Source organism: Zootoca vivipara, chromosome 14, assembly GCF_965207765.1.
Source record: "Zootoca vivipara chromosome 14, rZooViv2.hap1.1, whole genome shotgun sequence".
Lineage (NCBI taxonomy): Eukaryota > Metazoa > Chordata > Lepidosauria > Squamata > Lacertidae > Zootoca > Zootoca vivipara.
This window is the reverse complement of record NC_142597.1, coordinates 23,269,488-23,288,139: the sequence shown is the minus strand read 5'-3', so window position 1 is coordinate 23,288,139 and position 18,652 is coordinate 23,269,488. Positions and strand designations below refer to the sequence as shown.

Sequence of the window (18,652 nt, the reverse complement as noted above, 5' to 3'; positions counted from 1 at the left end):
AAATAATCCACGAGGACTAGTAATTTACTTTTTTAAAAATGGAACCGAGGTTTTAAGGGACTTGTCTGCTCAAATGGCCACACTTTTGACAAAAAGGCGCACACACTGACTTACGGCAAAAGTCAAAGCTTCTCCAAGGAGCGACATCCACTTCTGCATTCTTGCAGGCGCTGGCATAACGGGCTACTGAGTCACAGAGCTCTGACTGGTTCCCCCCACTCTGACACAAGCGGAAGAGGCAGGTCCGATAGTAAGCGGAGACATTCACCACTGAGTGGCACTCCAGGAAGGAGCTGTTGGTGGGATCGTTGATGATGCCACATTTCGATCGGCTCCGGTAGTCCTTCAGGAGCTCCGAATCATTGTTGCAGGCCTTGAGAAGGTCGCCGCACTCCCCGTTGCAAATCTCATTGAAGGTTGTCCAGCTGTCCAGAAAAACTGCCAGGTTGTCCGTGCACTTCCTGTTAGGGAAGCAGAATTCATCGCTGCTGTTCCCGTTGAAAAAGCCACAGAGGCCCCCGGTGCAGTTGAAATAGATCGTTGAGAGGCGTATCTCCAGCATGCCAGAGTCCATGTACAGGATATGTATGAGCCCTTCGGACTCAACCACGGTCCCGTTTTTGCTGCGGTAGATTTCCAGTTGGCTGGAAGGATGGAAATATGGAAGCTCCATTTCATATCCATTCACCTGCAAAAAGAGTGGGGGGAGGGGAAGAGAACGAATGAATGAATGAAGAGGAAAGTTGATGAGATGAGCCAGTGGTGCCTAGTGTCCATTGGGAACGGGAGGGTGAAAAGCAGGGAGGCCAACAGTAGGTGGCGCCAGAGCCAAGGACAGGCGGAGCTAACAAAGGCTTATCCACATTTCCTCTTATTCTGCTGCTTTCCTCTGGGGAAAACTGCTCTTTAGCACCCATTTGGAGCAAACAGAATTGGGTTTTCTGCTGTGGCTCAGTAGCAGAGAACCCCTTTGCATGCGGAGGAACCCAGGTTCAATCCTTGACATGTCCAGGTAGGGCTGAGAGAGGACTCCTGCCTGAAACCCTGGAGAGCTGCTGCCAGTCAGAGCAGGCGATACTGCACTAGATGAACCAATGGTCTAACTCAGTGTAAGGTATCTTCTTGTGTCCCCATGTTCCATCGACATCCCTACTCCTGTATTTAAGCCTCTCGGCTATGTGAAACTGATTCCTGGCCTTTCCCTCCCTTTATTCTCTTCAAAACTGTTGATAAGTGCATTGGAAAGTCCTTGGGCAAGGAAGAACAGGGCTGGCTGCGTCTGCCCAAGCTATTCTCTTCTTCTAAGGGGCTCTGGGGTTCAGCAGTAGGTTTGGGATGTGGGTAGCTGAATGACAATGCTAGCCAATTGACCACTGGTTTTGCTGAGTGGTAGACTACCTTTGAACATGGAGGTTTCTTATAGCCATCATGGCTAGTAGCTATATGGACTGCCCTTGAAATGGCCTAGTCCCAAAGATGAGGGATTGATGCAGTAATACGGTGATCTGTAAGGACTCTTTGACACAAAGAAATCACAAGAAGTTCTTCAAATGATCCGTCCAACTCTCTAATTGATGGGTAGGCAAACTAAGGCCTGGGGGCTGGATCCGGCCCGATCACCTTCTAAATCCACCCTGTGGACGATCCAGGAATCAGCATGTTTTTACATGAGTAGAATGTGTCCTTTTATTTAAAATGCATTCCTGGGTTATTTGTGGGGCATAGGAATTCATTAATGTCCCCCAAAAAATAATAGTCCGGCCCCCCACAAGGTCTGAGGGACAGTGGACGGCCCCCGGCTGAAAAAGTTTGCTGACCCCTGCATCTAATTTTTGGGAAGTGATTTGCTCCTGTGGTTGTTGCAGAGCAAACCATTCTAGGCACTTGCACCCCTGATATTTTAAAACAAACAAATCTGAGGTGATCACAGTATGCAGGTCAGAGACGCTTGATCTGACAGAGGTGTGTTTGAGACACATTGATCTGCAGATGCAGACATCCAGTGTGTAAACATGCATTTGTTGGAATGAACAGGGGGGTGGTGGGGGGTGGAATGAAGCAGGGATGGAGCCTGACTACTAAGCACGGGTTTGCAAAATCAGTTTTTACAGCAAAATGTCATCACAAAATATCACCATCAGATTGACGAAAAGGTGAATTTGTTTTTTATAATGTCTCTCCTCTGCTTCCTATCACACATTAGCAGTGCTCATACATGCAAGCAAATCGTATGAGACAGGTTCGAAGGTGCTGTTTGTGCTGAAAACTGTTTTAAATAAATTGTCCAGCGCGAACGCCTGCTAAAGCACACATCCTTCCACCAGGTGGCAGTGTTGCCTGTGTGCATGAGCCTAGGATGTGGAGAGGAGTTTCCCAGTGTTCAAGCCAGTGGAGCAGAGGCACTGCTGACTGGGACAGGCAGGTAAATCCATCTTGCTCCTATCTCAGTCCACAAGGTCTACCAGGTTTCTGCAGGGCTTTGGAAGCCTGCAAAATTTAGGGACGACGTTGAAACTAAAACTCATAATATCTCTATGGTGTAACCACAACTTGGGATATTGTATATACAGTTCTCGTCAGCTCACCTCAAAAAGGATTGTACAGCTGGAAAAAGTTTAGAAAAGGGCAGTCAGAATGGTCAAGGGGATACAGGAACTCCCCTAGGAGGAAAAGTTACAAGGTTTTGGGCTTTTTAGTTTGGAAAAAAGGTGAGTCTAGGGCAGGGACATGATAGAGGTGAATAGGATTGTGTGGAGAAATGTTTGTCTCTGTTTCTTAGGCTACTAAAACCTGGGAACATCCAGTGATGTTGAGTGTTAGAAGGTTCAGAACTTATGGCACATGGTTAAACTATGAAATTTGCTCCCGCAGGAGGCAGTTATGCCTACAAACTTGGATAAGTTCTACCCCTTCTCCTGTAGTTTCCATTAACTGGTATTCAGAAACATTGCTGCTTTCAACTGTGGAGGCAGAGCAGAGCCATTGTGACTAGTAGCCACTGACAGCCTTTATCCTTCATGAATTTGTCCTATAATCTTTCAAAGCCATCCAGGTTGGTGGCCGCTGCTGCTGCTTCATGTGGAAGTGAATTCCATAGTTAGGGGGCTCCCCACTCTCTTCCTACAGTCCTAACTGAAGTTGCCTAAATTGTATCTATCTATCACCTATCTATCTATCTGATTTGACATTCAAACATAGAATACAATAGTTAAATATTGAATTATCTGAATTCTCCCTCCTCCCCTCCATGGAGCCCACTAACAACATTTTCTTCTGCATCTCATACCATTTTCTATTTATCTATATACAGTGGTACCTCGGGTTGCGTACTCAATCCGTTTCGGGGGGCCATTCGCACCCTGAAAAGTATGCAGCCCGAGCGGTGACTGTAACTCAAATGTTAACCATAGTCAAAGTTGCCTAAACTTTCTGCTATTTATATATATTTAAAACTGCATGTAAATTTCGCTCATGCAGATAACATCATCTCCTTCCCACCCTCCCTCCTTCTCTATATATCTGTCTTTTTAAGAGACACACAATTATTTTAACTGTGAGCAGCACAGCGTCAAGCTGAGGTTGTTTGATCACTCATGTAAACTCATTTTGTGTCTTCCGTCATTAGTGTTAACACTGCCTGATAAAATGCGTATCTGGGGGAGAATGTCAGCGGCGGGTGTAGCTAATGAGGCACTCTGCATTTCCTATCACAGTTGATCCTTTGTCTTGGCAGGATTAAGAAAAGAACCAACCCTTGTATTCATCAGGCAGCCAGGACAGGGGGGCAGATGACACACGTTCAGTATGAACGCACTTGTTATTATTGCTAAGCATTGTTTTGCTGGCTTAGAAGACCTGCATTTTAACCACTGGCTCAGCATCTGAGTGGATATTAGCAAACAATCACATATTTGCAGTACACAATGAATGTTACATTCAGTTCCACCAGAACTCTTTGCTCTACTATGTCAGGCTGTGGATCTGTCCAGGCCAAGAGTGGGGAAACTTTTTGGCTCCGTGGGCCCAATCCTTATCAGGGTCAGCCTTGCAGGCCACATTTGATAAGTGGGCACAGCTGCCTACCTGTCAAAATCCATTGTGCTTACTCTAAGGCTTAAAAGTGAACAAGGAAGAGACCAGCAAAGTTTTTTTCCCCACATCTCCCCATGCTTCCCCTTTAAGTCACCAAGATCAGGGACTTAAAGATGGGAGGCGGGAAAACCCCCAGACTTATTTAGGGGGCACACAAGTGGAGGACAGGGGGACTCAGAGTAGGACCCTGGGAGATCAGGGTTCAAATCCCCACTCAGCTCTGAAGTTCACCGGATGACCTTTCACCAACAGAATTTACTGAGCATGCTGTTTGACACAAGCCAGTACCTTGATTTCAGAGTTGTCTATGCCTCCAATCTTGACTTCCTGGCTGGCGATATGGATGATGAGGCTCCGAAGCCAGTCAGGACTTGATTCCGGTTTCTTTTTGCTGATGTCCACTTCCAGAAAGCTGGGTCTGTCTGGGCAGGTTTTGAGCAGCGTGTAGGAATTGTCTGGGGGGTAAGCGAATGTGACGCCGTCAAAGGTGTGCAGTACCTGATCCTGGGAGACCAGACACAATGTCTCCCTCTTGGGGTAGCAGCCCTGGTAGCCGTTTTCCACGGCACAAACCTCTCCTTCTTGGCAGGAGGAGTTGAAGCAGGTGACCTCCCCTCCGTCCTCGCACCAACACTGCACCGTGCAGTCCACTGAGGCCCAGAACGACTCTCCGATGGCGTGGTACTGGCCGTCCACATCGCAGCCGCACTGGTGGACTGGGACGCACAGGTCTGTGCTGAGGACGTAGCCCTCGTTGCAGTCACAGCCCTCGGTGCAAGGGGAGGTGCAGGTCAAGGGGGCAGTGAGGTCTGAGCAGGTGGCCGGGCAGCTGCTGGTACACACAGAGTAGTGGCTGGACTCTGGACACTGCACCGCAGCAGCTGGAAGAAGCAGACAAGGGGCATTTATTGATTTAGCCAGTTCATTTATTGCATTCATAGCCCACCTTTTTCTCCAAGGAGCATACATGGTTCCTCTTCTTTCACACAACGATCCTGCAAGGTAGGTTAGGTGGAGAGTGAGTGACTGGCCTGGTGAGCTTCATGGCTGAGTGGGGATTGGAACCCTGGTTTCCCAGGTCGTAGCCCAACACTCTAACCACTACACCACACAGGCTGTCATTCAGCTTAAGAACATAACAAGAGCCCTGCTGGATCAGGGGCCAATGACCCATCTAGTCCAGTATCCTGTTCTCACAGTGGCCAACCAAATGCAAAGCCCACAAGAAGAACCTGAGCACACCACTACTATCCCCACTTGTGAGTCCCAGCGACTGGCATTCAGAGGCTCACTGCCTCTGACAGTAGAGATGGAACATAACCTTTATGGCCGGTAGCCATTCCTAGCTTTATCCTCCATGATAGCTTCTGCGCTTGTGCTGTCTGGGGCTGATGGGAGCTGTAGTCCAAAACAGATGGTCTCATCCCTTACTTACGCAACCGATCATTGCATCCGGTTAGGAGTCTCGTTCTGCATTATGTCAAAACTGGGCCTACAGTGTGGCAGCCTTTGGAACTCCTTGCCACACAAGTAGTCCTATATTGCCTTTCTGGTGCCTGGTGAAGGAGTACCCCATTCAGCAAGTCTTCCAAGTAAAGAACTATATTCCCAGTTTGTACCTGCATGGGATTTGAAATCATTTGCTGCTGCTGATGTTGTCTTGAACTGTGTTTACATATTTAATTGTGTTTTAATTAGTGCTATTTTTCTAGAAAAAAAGGTGCCGGAATGCACCGTGAATGCCTCCCTTGTTCTCTTAGAAGGGCAAAGGCATCCGGCTGAGAGATGCTGGAACTGAGTTCCAGTGAGCTCTGGCTGAAAAAAAAAAGCCATGTGTTTTATCATTGTTTCTAACTGTTTTTTTAAAATGTGAAAGCTGTGTTATTCGTGCAGCAGGTTGGACTGGATGACCTTTGGAGTCCCTTCCAACTCTGCAATTCTATGGTTCTATGATTATACTGTGCCTACTGATTATATTGTCGATCACTTTGGAATGGCTCATGGGAAGCGATTCATAAATGACATTAATCACCATCACATCTGGAAGGCATCTGCTTTAGTAGGGCTCTCTTAAACCAGCAGATGGTTATACCTGAGACATGTATCAGTGCTAGTCCAACTCAGAGTAGACCCTGCCTGAAACCCTGGAGAGCTGCTGCCAGTCAGTGCAGGCAATATTTAGCTAGATGCATCAATGGTCTGACTCAGTATGAGGCAGCTTCCTATGTTCGCAGTTCCTTTTCCTTTTCTGAGTTGGGCAGGTGCAAATCAAGATGAAGTCGGCTGAATGATGCAGGTGACAAACGAGAGCAAGAGAGAGAGAGAGAGGCAAGCTAGTAAGGATGCCCCCAATTTATCCAAGCCCCAAATGTCAGCTGTAAATCCTGCCACGTCTCTCACTCAAATTCAACGGGGGCACTTAAATTCCTTCCACCGACCCAGCATTGAATTCCATCCAGGGAGCAAAGAGCAAACTAGAGTGGTTTCGCTTCTGCTTGTCCTTTGCCCGCTGCTCCTTAGTTACTTCAAGTGTCCCTTTGTCTTTCCTTGGATTGTAAGCAGCGAGAGGGCTGAATCAGCTTTCATGGCAACAATGCTGACTTGAATCCCAGCCCCTCTTGGCTCTTCTGTGTTCAGCTCATTCAGTATTTGGTTGGAGAGGTTCTTTCTTTCTTTCCTCCCAGTGCTCCCACAGACGTTTCTTGAAGGCTGCTGAAACCACAGCTCTACTCAGAAAGGGAATCAGCGAAAGTTAGCCTTACAGTCATCACCCTCAAGCCTGGGTACAAGCAACTGCTCCGAGGCACAGCCACTTGCTCTGTCCTCGCCTCTCCTTTTCCTGTGTACGTGGTTAAGAGCCTTGTTGAGCAAAGGTTGTTACGATGTGTGCTGCTTGGAAGGGTGAATAACGAAGCAATATGGAAATGTCTTAAGTGAAGAAATCAAAATGTGCATCGAGGGCACTAGATCAGTTCGGCGTTAACCAGCATGCTGGAGAATGCCGGGAGCTCCAACTCTCTTGCCAACCTGTTAGCTTTTCTCCAAAAACACAGCAATGCTGATTGGGGACAAAGAAGTGTAGAGTGAAATCTGTGGAACTCACTCCCACAGGAGGCAGTGATGGCCACGAGCTTTGTGGGCTTTACAAAAGGATTAGATAAATTCATGGAGAAGATGACTAACAATAGCTATCTACCTGCCTTCACTGCTGGAGGCTTTCTGCCTTTGAATTAACTTGGGGTCGTAGGTGGGCAGAGTGCTGTTTCACTCATGTCCCCCTTGCAGGCTTCCCACAAGCATCTGGTCAGTCTAGGGTTCTGCAAACTTGGGTCTCCAGCTGTTTTTGGACTACAACTCCCATCATTCCTAGGTAGCAGGACCAGTGGTCAGGGATGATGGGAATCGTAGTCCAAAAACAGCTGGAGACCCAAGTTTGGGAAACCCTGGATTGGTCACCTTGAGAACAAGAAGGTAGAATAAATGGGACATTGGCCCGATCTAGCATGGCTTGTCCAATGTTCTTATGTTATTAAATGTGGGTTTGTACCCAATGTACTCATCGATGTTAATGGACATGACTAGCTTAGGTCCATTAATTTCAGTGGGTCTGTGATGAGTAGGACTTAGTCGGAGACGATCCTTGTTTTGCAACAGTGCCCCCGCTTCTTCATCTTTTTACAAATAAATAAATAAATAAATAAATAAATAAATCACAAATTGATGAGGAGATGTGGAGAACAAAGCTGAAGATTGGGAGAACGAGAAACTGAGAGAAATGGAAATCAACAAATCTACCCATTCCTTGGGGTGATGGGAGTTGTAGTCCAAGAACAGCCCCTGTTCCCATCTTGTTTGCTCCTGGAAGTTTGCATCTTTCTGAATCTCCATTGTATGTCCACTTACCGCATCCTGTCTGTGCTCTCCACTCTCCGATGGGGATCCCAAGGGCTTGGCAAACCAAGGCATAAGCCTGAATCGCTTGGCAGAGCCCTCCGGTGCCGTTATCTCGGATGCTACACAGGTCGTAAACACAGCTGTGGACAAAAGCTGTAGGGTCAACGATGGCGCCACATTCCCAGAGAGGACCTCCAGTTTTGTTGATAAAGCCACAGTGCTCCGGGCCAAAGTAGAGGGACTCGGTTGCTGCATCGCAAAGGCTGCAGTTGTCTAAGCAGCCTGGGGAGCACTTCCATTCGGGGTGATAGACACGCCAGCTTTCCCCCAGATCGAGCACCGATGTGGCCATTTTCCCATCCGAGCGCAGCACATCGTCCTCGGGGTTCTTGTTGTAGTTCCCACAGAGACCACATGTGGCATTGATGTAGGAGCCTGGGACAGAAATAGCAGCATAATGGTCTCCATCGTAGGTCACTAAGAGTCCAAAGTCAGTTTCTACTGCTGTCGACAAACCACTCTGGTAGATTTTTATGGCCCCCAGTTCCAGGAAAACGGGTAGAGACATAACCAAGTCGTCTATCTGCAGGATGGGTACAAAATACAGAACATTGTTTTCTTTTATTAGAAATATATTTATAAATAGAGAGGAGGGGACATAGGGAGAGGGAGCGGGGGGAAGAGGAGGGTCCAAAAACTATTTATTTACTATTTTATAACAAACCTTCTGCTAACCTGACCAGTATTATTGAATAATAATGGCTTGCATTCAATGCAGTGCTAAATAACCATCCATCCAGCACAAAGATTTCTGCTTGTGCAACAGGATATCCCCCCCCCTCCCATTGCACCCACCCACCCCCTTCTCAAATCCACTCTGAAATTGACGTATTCACTAATCCCTAATTTTAAATGACTCAAGGGCCCTTAATTGAAGTTTCTCCCCATAATGAAAAAATTGACTCACCATAATTTTCCCAAAGCTGCCTTTGGGGATGATTATCTTGTGCGAATAAACCTCGACAGAGATGTCCTTTAGCCAGGAAACAGAAGAGCCACCTCGATTCTCGTTCTTGGCTTCCACGCTAAAGAAAGGGAGGCTGGATCCTGGCCAACATTGCCTGGCTAGGAGGTAGGAGCAAGAACCCTGGAAATGGAAGAGGAAGCCATCGAAAGTGTGGTAGTGAGGGTCCCCGAAGACCACGCAAGTGCTGCTTTCCACTGGCACACACTGGTAGAACTTATCCTTTGGCTCACAGAGTTCGTAGGGGCCGCAAGACACCTCCTGGCAAAACATCTCATTGTTGAAATCCAGGCAACGGCATTTGATGGAGCAGTTTGCGCTTTCCCAGAATATCTCTCCTTGACGGAGAAACTGGCCTAAAAGAATAAGAACAGCAATAAGAATCAGCCCATTTTGTAGCAAAGATCTGGATGCAATGTTTAACTCCGAGTAAATCAACTTAAAGTCTTAGTCATGTTCATTGGGTAGTATTCAATTTAGCTTTACTCAGAGTAGAAACACTGAAATCAATGGATCTTAGGCATTTTCATGCATTTCAATGGGTTTGCTCTGAGTAAGACTAGCATCGGGTAGAACCCAAAATCCCCCAACAGCTGCTTTTCCCAATTATGGATGATAAATTTGGTCACTGAGATGGCAATGACAACAGTGAAGTATCAACCCATGTTGCCACCTGAGGCCTTCTCAATGGCCTTTATTGTCTGCCTTGACCTTGATGATGCAGATGTTCTCAGTCAAGGTTCCTCAGCTTTGAGATGTTCTTTTAACAGATGTTGGAACAGGTACCCTTTGCTGAATTTTCAGAGAAGTTGAAAATCCACCCCTTTAGCCAGGGCTTGGGGCTGAAAACAGCCTCCTTTGCCTCCCACTCTGGACACAGCTAGCCAGCAGGACTATGGTGTGGGAGCTGCTCTAACACAGATTCTCAACCCATTCTATCTACACATGATGGGATTGTTCTACCCAATCACTTTCAGAAACTTCTATTGAATGAAATAACTTCATGGTTCCCTTTTAGCTTGGGTAGAGGCATTCAAAATTAAGTTTTGGACTACAGCTCCCATCAATCCTAGCCAGCATGACCGACTAGAACTCATTGGGCATCCAATGAAGTTGAACCCTGGAAAATTCAGGACCGATAAGAGAAGAGACTTATTCACGCATTGCATGTTTAAACTATGGAACTCCCTCCCACAGAAGGAAGTGATGACCACCAGCTCAGATGGCTTTAAAAGAGGATTGGACAAATTCATGGAGGAGAAGATTATCAATGGCCACTAGCCATGATTGTTGTGCTCTGCCTCCATGGTCAGAGGCAGTGACACTTCTGCGGGGAGGGGAGAGTGCTTGGGACCTGCTTGCAGGCTTTCCACAGGCACCTGGTTGGCCACTGTGAGAACAGGATGCTGGACTAGATGGGCCATTGGAATGATCCAGCAAGCTGTTCTCGTATTAAATTCCTATGATGGGAGCTGTACACTAACCACATCCGGAAGGCACCACACTAACTACCACTGGGTTGGGATTGCTTACATCAGGGCTTCCCAAGCTTGGGTCTCCAGCTGTTTTTGGACTACAGCACCCATCATCCCTAGCTATCAGGACTAGTGGCCAGGGATGATGGGAACTGTAGTCCAAAAACAGCTGGAGACACAAGTTTGGGAAACCCTGGTCTATACTAACAGTCAGTTTCAAACAGCAGAGGAGAATAAGAAGAGATCTGCTGGACCAGGTCAATAGCCCATTGAGTCCAGCATTCTGTTCTCATGTTGTCCAAGGAGATGGCAATCTGTTACCATGATATATAACCTTAGCACTAGAATGTGACATTTTAAGGAGTGTGTCTGCACCAGCATGTCTCATTCCCAATATATTTTCTACTGTCCTCCACTCCCCAGCCTTTGTGCATACGTACTTCCTTCTTTCAGAGCAGTAGCTCAGCATTTTAAACACACACACACACACACACACACACACACACACACACACACTTCAAATGATAGCAATCCTGAATTACGGCAGCTGCTTGAATTCAGTAGGTGTCACTTCTACGTTCACAGCACGAGAAGACGAAAACTCAACATGTTCAAATCGCAGTGCATTGACCACAATTAAGCTCCGGCAAAGTCTTCTGGCACCAACAAATTACTACATCCGTGCAGCGTGAATTACATCTCAAATACGCCGCCACTGCTGTAACTGAATTCTAGTAACAATTGGGTGAGTTATGTTTGCAACTCAAGGGGCATTAATTTGCAATTGCTTAGTTAGGCTCATTTTCCTCCAGTATGAATTAGCAGTAATTAAACATCAAGTAGCATAATTTTGAAGCAACAATACTTCATGATAGACATGCCATTACAGAAAATAAACCACGGCGTGTGTGTGTTTATCTATAATACAAAATTTTGAATTCCTTACATCAGGGGTGGGGGATGATTTTCAGCCTGAAGGCCACATTTCCTTCCAGGCAAACTTCTGGGGGAGACATGCTAGTGCTGGGTGGAGCAATGAAGTTTAATTTTACCTTTGCACAGTAGGCCAGTTTCCACACATACCCACACACATCTCTGTCAGCCATCCAAACAAGTAAGAAATATTATCAGAGTTCAATGACGCGTTGCTGCCCTGGGTTCCTCCGGGAGGAAGGCTGGGATGTAAACCAAATGAAATGAAATCAAGGCCCAAGGAGGAGGCACAACAGGACTAGTGAGGGGTGTGGTCTGGGGATTCTAGATTCTGCAGGTTACTTGATTCGGGTTGCAAAACCCTCCCCTTGTTTAGGTTATCCAAGCCTTTTCCTCCTGGCACATGCCGCAGGTGAATGAAGAAGGGAGTGGCAATTGTAATTTTGGCAAATGCCACCCCCCGCTGAACGTCATTGAGCAGGTGTGGATACACTCTCTTCCCACTGCTGTGGTCCCCACACCTGTTTTCACATGGACACACTGTGGGGTAATGCAGAATCAATTTTCAGAATGAAACCAGCTTTTCAGGGGCAAAGAAATATGGAATAGTTCTAGGTTGTATATGGTCTGCATTAGCTAAAACCAGTTCTCAGTCTCCATAAAGTCTAGAATAAAGTTTGTCTGCAGCTGAAGTTTCCTTGTCATTTCCACCATATTGAGCTTGGGTCATTGCCTGGGCACCATCCAGACTCTGGTACATGGCTCACTAGCTTTGCTTTAGGTATCTCTGCCTACCAACCTGCCTGTTCCTCCTTTATCTCCCTCCCTCCATGCTTCCATGCCTGCCAGTTTCCCCATCTGTTGGCTTGCCTTCATCCTCATTCCAACCCACTCCTGCCCCTGAGCTTTGGACAGGCTTCCCAACTCAACTTCTGGCTTGCAGTCGCCTCTGCCTCCAGGCTGACCCTCCTGTCTGTGGGTCAGCCCTGGGGCTCCCCAATCCAACATGGCCAGATGGACCGATGCATGTTCTGATCCCAGCAGTGTGCGGACAGGTGGCAGAGAAAGAATATTCTCAGACCTGTGGCAGAGAAAGGATATATGCTCTTTTAAATTCCTAAACCGCAAATGCTATAATCTCCCTGCACTCAAGTCCCTATGGGGTGGCAGAGATAGTTTTGGTCCTGTTTATACTGATGCTCACACACACACATTATGCAGGGAGGCCTGTTAACGCATCTGAGATCCATAATTCAGGAGCCGGGGAAATGTTTGATCAGCCGTAGCATCTTTTTAAGGCGATGGCATTTCCAACGGAGTGTGCAGGAGGGGCTCGCTTGTTATCAGCTAGCGTGTTGTGTTTGTAAAGATAAGGTTAATAGGATCCCTATCAGTGCTGGTATTTTAAAAATCTAGCACAAGAGGACCATAACTTAATAGAAAAGCAGTAATGAAGTGGTGGCGGCCTTGTGGTGTGGTTCTTGTTGTTTTGTTTTGTCTGTTAGTTGCAAATTACGTGAGCACAATCCGCACATTTTCTCTGTTATCTGCAAATGGTGAGAAAGCCTCAGTGTCTCAGGACATGCTGGGGCAGATAAAGAACGGATGGGGAACAGTGCTGATTGGTGTCTGTTGGGACTGGTAGGGCACAAGGTCAGGAGACCACCTGTAGGTGGAGCCAGAGTCAATATCAGGAAGAGCCAACTGATTCTAGTTTTGTCCCCATCCTCCTTCTTCCTGCTGGGTTCTACAGGGCAACACTGAGATTGAGGAGAAGGAAGATGACAGGCTGGGATTGTCCCAGGAGGGTGGGAGCTGGCTGAGACCAAGTGGAAGATTGCCTAAATTGCCCACTCGCCCAAATTGACCAGCCTCCACTGATGAGGAAACTGTGACCCTTCATTTTTCATAGGCAGCATGCCCAAAGGTCATGAGATGTTGGGGAGTGGTAACCCAACAACATCTAAACATCTAAAACATCTCAAAAAAATCTTATAGACTGCTTCAAATCACATAGCCAACGTACATGTTAAAAGCAAAACAAAACACAGAAACACAAGCTCATAAAACCCATCCAATGAACTCTTAAACAATGCAACAATCCATAGAAACTAATATAAAAACTGATGCATCTGATGTTCTGTGGATGCCTCTGTTGATATTCGTGGCTCATCTGTGGCCCTCTAGCGGATGTTAGACTCCAACTCCCATTGGCTCCAGCCAGCTTGCCCAACGCTCAAGGGATGCTCAGACAGTAGAACATGAGACTCTTATTCTCAGGGTCGTGGGTTTGAGCCATACGTTGGGCAAAAAAGATCCCTGTATTGCAGGGGGTTGGACTAGATGATCTTTGTGGTCCCTTCCAACACTACAGTTATAGGATTCTATGATGTGAGCCCAGCCATACAGTGGTGCCTCGCTTAACGAATGCCCTGCTTAACGAAATTTTCGCTTAACGAAAGGTTTTTTCTAGCGGAGGTTGCCTCGCTAGACGAATTCGTTTTCGTCTAGCGAATTGCGGTTTCCCATAGGAATGCATTGAAATTCAATTAATGCGTTCCTATGGGCAAAAAATAAATAAATCAATGCATTCCTATGGGATTCGCTAGACGAATTTTTTCGTTATAAGAAAAGACCCGTGGAACGAATTAAATTCGTCTATCGAGGCACCACTGTATCTGGAAGGCCACAGGATCTCCACCACTGCTATAAACGGAAGTGCCGTGGGATTCCTTGCTGCTTTCACTTCAACAGACTGACCTGGCTAGCGTTTCCCATTAATTGCTACTACCAGAGATAAGAAAGGAAGTGAGAGAACTATGCAACCTACTAGCATTAAAGGAGATCAATTTTTTTAATGTGGGAGGCTCTTAGCGGTCTCCACTGCATTTGTCCTTTATTATCAGACAGGTTAAGATAATGACTGTAAGGTACTCTGCGCTAATTAACACCAACATTACCAGCGAGGATGAATATTCACAAATTATGACAATACACTACCACACTCTCATAGCTTATTGCTTCCCCCCCCCCCCCCGCCATCCCCTCAAACTACAGTTCCTGTAATTCCTTCAGGAGAGTCACCGCAGGGATGCAAGAAATTCCTCCAAGCAATTTCACAGAACCTTTCAGCTCCCCTTTTAATTCCTACTGCCTGAGTAGGAAATTACCTTAAGTTTCTCAGTTTAGGATGAAATATGATGACAACCCCAGTTAAACGGGCTTAAAAGCAGAGATATGTTTGTAGCACAGGTGTGGCCTGCCCTCTTATTTGTATATTTGGAGTTGTTTTAACCTAGGTTTTTAATGTGTTCTGTGTCCTTTTTTTTTGGTAAGTTGCTTTGATTTTCATTCTTTGACCCCCCCAAAAGAATAAATATAATAAACAAATATTTAATGTGCATTAGAAGTTTTGAAAGCATATGTCAAACACTGCCGGGCTGCAGAGGCTGCCTGCCAGAGCAGGTATTCATTGCTGCGAAACACTGATGGTCAGTGTAGTCAACATTTTGCTGCCTGGATCAAAAGTGGAAACAACATAAAGTGGGATTTTTTTTTTAAAAAAAATTGCTTACCTCTAAAACTGCACCCGTTGGCTGGGTCAATTTCCCTCCCATCGATTCTGAACACCCAGCGGCCCGGCACATTGACGTTGGTTGTCTCTTCTATGTTGGCTATATCGGGGGATCTGGAACCAGGTATGCTGAAAAAGTTGGTGCTATTTCCACCGTTGAACCCAGCCTACAATACATAAGGGAGAGTGGAGAGGGGGGGGGATGAGTAAAAGGCAGCAGCCAGGGTTGGCCCACCCATGAGGCAAGGTGGGGGGGGGTTGCCTTAGGCAGCAGATCCAGCCTCTACCGCAGCTGCGTTTTATGCTATTTTGCTCCTTTTAGATCACAGCACACCCCTGTTTTCCAGGGTAACTAAGCGTTGCACATAAAACTCAACAGGGTTAATATCAGCAGCGTTACAACTATGTTTTCTGTGCCTGGCATTCCTATTGTATGATGCAGTTATTAGTAATTCTATTGCTGTGGTTTTCTGGGGGTTTTTTTGTACTTATTTTGGACATTTGCACAAAGTTTCCTTCTGAATATTGGTCACTGACCGTCATCAAGAGATGGATGGACTGATTGATGGAACTCCCATCAGTAGTGATAATGAGTCCTGATCCCAAACACCCAGAAAGCAATGCAGCGGCGAAGGCAGGTGCAACCTTTTGTGAAGCAGGGTACACTTTGTCAGCTGCGCAGTTATCTTCAGTTGGCAAGCGTATGCATAAGCATGTGTGATACATGAGGATTGTTTTGTGGAAGGATGGAAGCCTTTTTCAGAATATTTAAAGCAATATAGTATGATGAATTCATGAGCAGGATTTGAAGTATGAGCAACAGAAGAAATTAGAGGTTATTGTATGGTGGTTATGATATGAGCAAGGGGGAGAAATTGTAAAAAACCAGGGAAAATGGGAAGGAAAGTAAAAGAAAAAAGAATTTTCATTTTTTTTAAAAAAAAGCATGTGTGATACACACACACTTGGGCCAGCACCGAGTGGGGGAAATTGAAAAATTCAGTGGAAAATGGCAAGTGCAATAAAAGTAGAGTCTCTTGCAATTCAAGGAGAGCTTAAGTGGGGAAATAAACACAGTGACTATTCATGAAAGTGGTGCCCCACGATATGCCTCCGATGAAGTGGGCTTCATCTTCTAGCGTCTATCATACAGCTTATGGTGGAACAAATTAGTTAATCTTTCAGTGCTACAAGACTGCTGTTTTCGCTGCAACAACCCTCTGGAATAAGAACATAAGACAAACCCAACAATGGCCCATCTAGTCCAGCATCCTGTTCTCACAGCAGCCAATCAGATGCCTGTGGGAAACTCTCGAGCAGGAACCAAATCCAGGGACGTCTCTTCTTCTGTGGCTTCCAACAACTGGTATCCAGAAGCATTTTTGTCTCTGTGCTGAAGCAAACACTGAACTTACAGGGAAGGGCCATAGCTCAATGGAACAGCAGCTGGTTTTGTGCAGAAGGTCCTAGGTTCAATCTCCGTCATCTGCAGGTAGGGCTGGGAATATCCCCTGCTTGAAACCCTGGAGAGCTGCTTCCAGCCAGCATGGACAATATTGACCTAAATGGACCAGTGGTCTGGCTCGGTCTGTTTCTTTGAACCATGCTCTGAACATTGAGTAGTGACTCTGCCATTCTATTCCTATTGTGATTCCTATTGCTACTAGCCACAGGACCACCAGGTTTGATGAGCCATAGAGGAATGGATGGATCCAGATCTTCCTCCAACTCCTTTACTTCTCCCCCACTCCGCACCGCCATATCTATCACTAAGATCTTTGCCTCAGGGCAAGGCACAGGCCCACTTTTCAAAATGGGCCCTGCCTCCTGTTTTCTCAGGCTGAACATAGCCTCTGGGCCTTGAAGGGGAGGAGGAGAGGAACATGTCCCTTCTTCTCGGATGCTATAGGTGGAGAAATAGGCAACATCTCCGGAACTTAGGACCTTTTTTTGGGGGGGGGGTGTTAGATACTGTTCTTTACACCCATAGAGCTGCCTGCTTTTTCCTCATGGATGCCAGGCATCAAAATGGTCACTGGAGAAGGCAGCCTGCGGAGAGAAACTCAAGTTCCTACCTGAGCCATCACACCACCAAGGCCTGTCAGAGGGTCTCCTCCACTTGCAGTCCCTGTGGTCCAGTTGATTTCCTCATAGTTGAAGATGGCAAATGAGGATGTTCCATCTGAGACCAGGAGAGCCTGGAAGGTGTTCACCTGTTTGAAGCACAAATGCTTGTTTTAGACAGTGAGATAAATGTTTCCCTTTGGCCAAGCTTTTCCTTCGAGTTTGAATAATTTCTCCAAACAATTAAAAAATAAATAAACAAATAAGTGCAACTTTTTAATTCATGAAATTAGGGCACAACATCTTAAGCACACCAAAATTCAATGTTTTGTTTTCTTGTCCATAAAAGCCCAATGGCACCTTTAGTTGGCTGAAAACATTTAGTGCTGAAAACATTTAAATTGGGATATAATCTTGACATTTTGTAAGCAAGACAGAGTAAAGAATTAGTCTGCTCCCCCCCCCCATGCACACACTGAATTTTCGTTCCGCTGTTGATTCAACCTCAACAGATGTTGCTCCAACAAAAATATCTTAATTTACCCATTTTGTACTTTGTACGTCCTATAGATGGCAGTGTTAGAATAAGCACTGGACTAAATGACTAAAACTTTGTTCTGGAAGTTCCCACCATCACATTTTTATCCATACAAGCGTTATCTTATTCGGTTACCTTCCCTATTCAGATAGTATAATAATGCAAACCCTGGCTTTTGTAGAACAGTAAACAATATTTTGCACCAAAACCCAGGCAACAGAATATGCTGGCCATTTATTTGTTTGTTTATTTAAGCTTAGAAGACCTTCCTACTTGGGAGAGAAAAGAAAAGGGCCTGGAAATTAATCTAATAGTGAATAGATTTCAAAGCCACAACCAGGAGAGGCTGGCCTGGCCTGAATGTGCCCTTATTTATAATAATAATAATAATAATAATAATTGTGAGGGACAAGGGATACAGGGAAGTCCCTCCCATCTTAAGTTCCAGCCCATCCCCAAGCGCTGGAGAGAGTAAGGAGAGCTCTGCCTCCAGCGGAGAGTCAGGAAGTGGTGTCCGAGGCTCAGGCAAGGTTGTGGAGCCCATGCCTCAGGTGGGACAGGAAGTTGGGCGCACGGGGGGGAGACCAATCCCCCCAACTCCCGAATTGCGACGCAAACGTAGGGGGAAGAGGTTGGGTCTACCAAAGCTTTGGTGCTGGAAGAAAACGCGCCAATCGCCATTCGGAGGTTCTGACACCTCACCTTAAGGATGCATTTTTACCGCTCTGAAAACTGTAAATAAACAGCACTTAATAAAAGCCTTAAAAGACCATGCTGGAGTCGTTACTCTAGAGTAGCCATATCAGGCCCTCTGACAGCAACCTCCGAATCTTTTTTTGGCTACTTTGGAGTGCAGCGATGAGCGCTCAAGAGGCTGAGCATTGGAGGCTGGAGGCCGAAGCAGCGAAGCAGGAGCTACGGAACCTCACAGCGCAGGCACAGCAGCAATTGCATGCCGCTCAGGAGGAAGTGCGAGGGGCGCAGGAGGAGCTGAACAAGCTGGTGGACCAGGTGAGGACAAAAGAGGAGACTGAGAAACAGCTAAGGGTGATGGTATT

General features: G+C 46.3%; 1 protein-coding gene across 1 annotated transcript in view; it reads right to left on the bottom strand.

Moving 5' to 3' along the window:
* The window catches only part of TECTA (tectorin alpha), a 71,286-nt gene that overhangs the window by 36,456 nt on the left and 16,178 nt on the right, over nucleotides 1-18,652 (bottom strand). The window contains exons 3-8 of the mRNA XM_060268588.2: nucleotides 17,068-17,205; nucleotides 14,994-15,159; nucleotides 8,954-9,366; nucleotides 7,996-8,569; nucleotides 4,381-4,973; nucleotides 115-688 (exon numbers count right to left, since the gene is read on the bottom strand). Coding sequence (XP_060124571.2) covers nucleotides 115-688; nucleotides 4,381-4,973; nucleotides 7,996-8,569; nucleotides 8,954-9,366; nucleotides 14,994-15,159; nucleotides 17,068-17,205 — 2,458 coding nt within the window. The remainder of the gene's footprint in view (nucleotides 1-114; nucleotides 689-4,380; nucleotides 4,974-7,995; nucleotides 8,570-8,953; nucleotides 9,367-14,993; nucleotides 15,160-17,067; nucleotides 17,206-18,652) is intronic.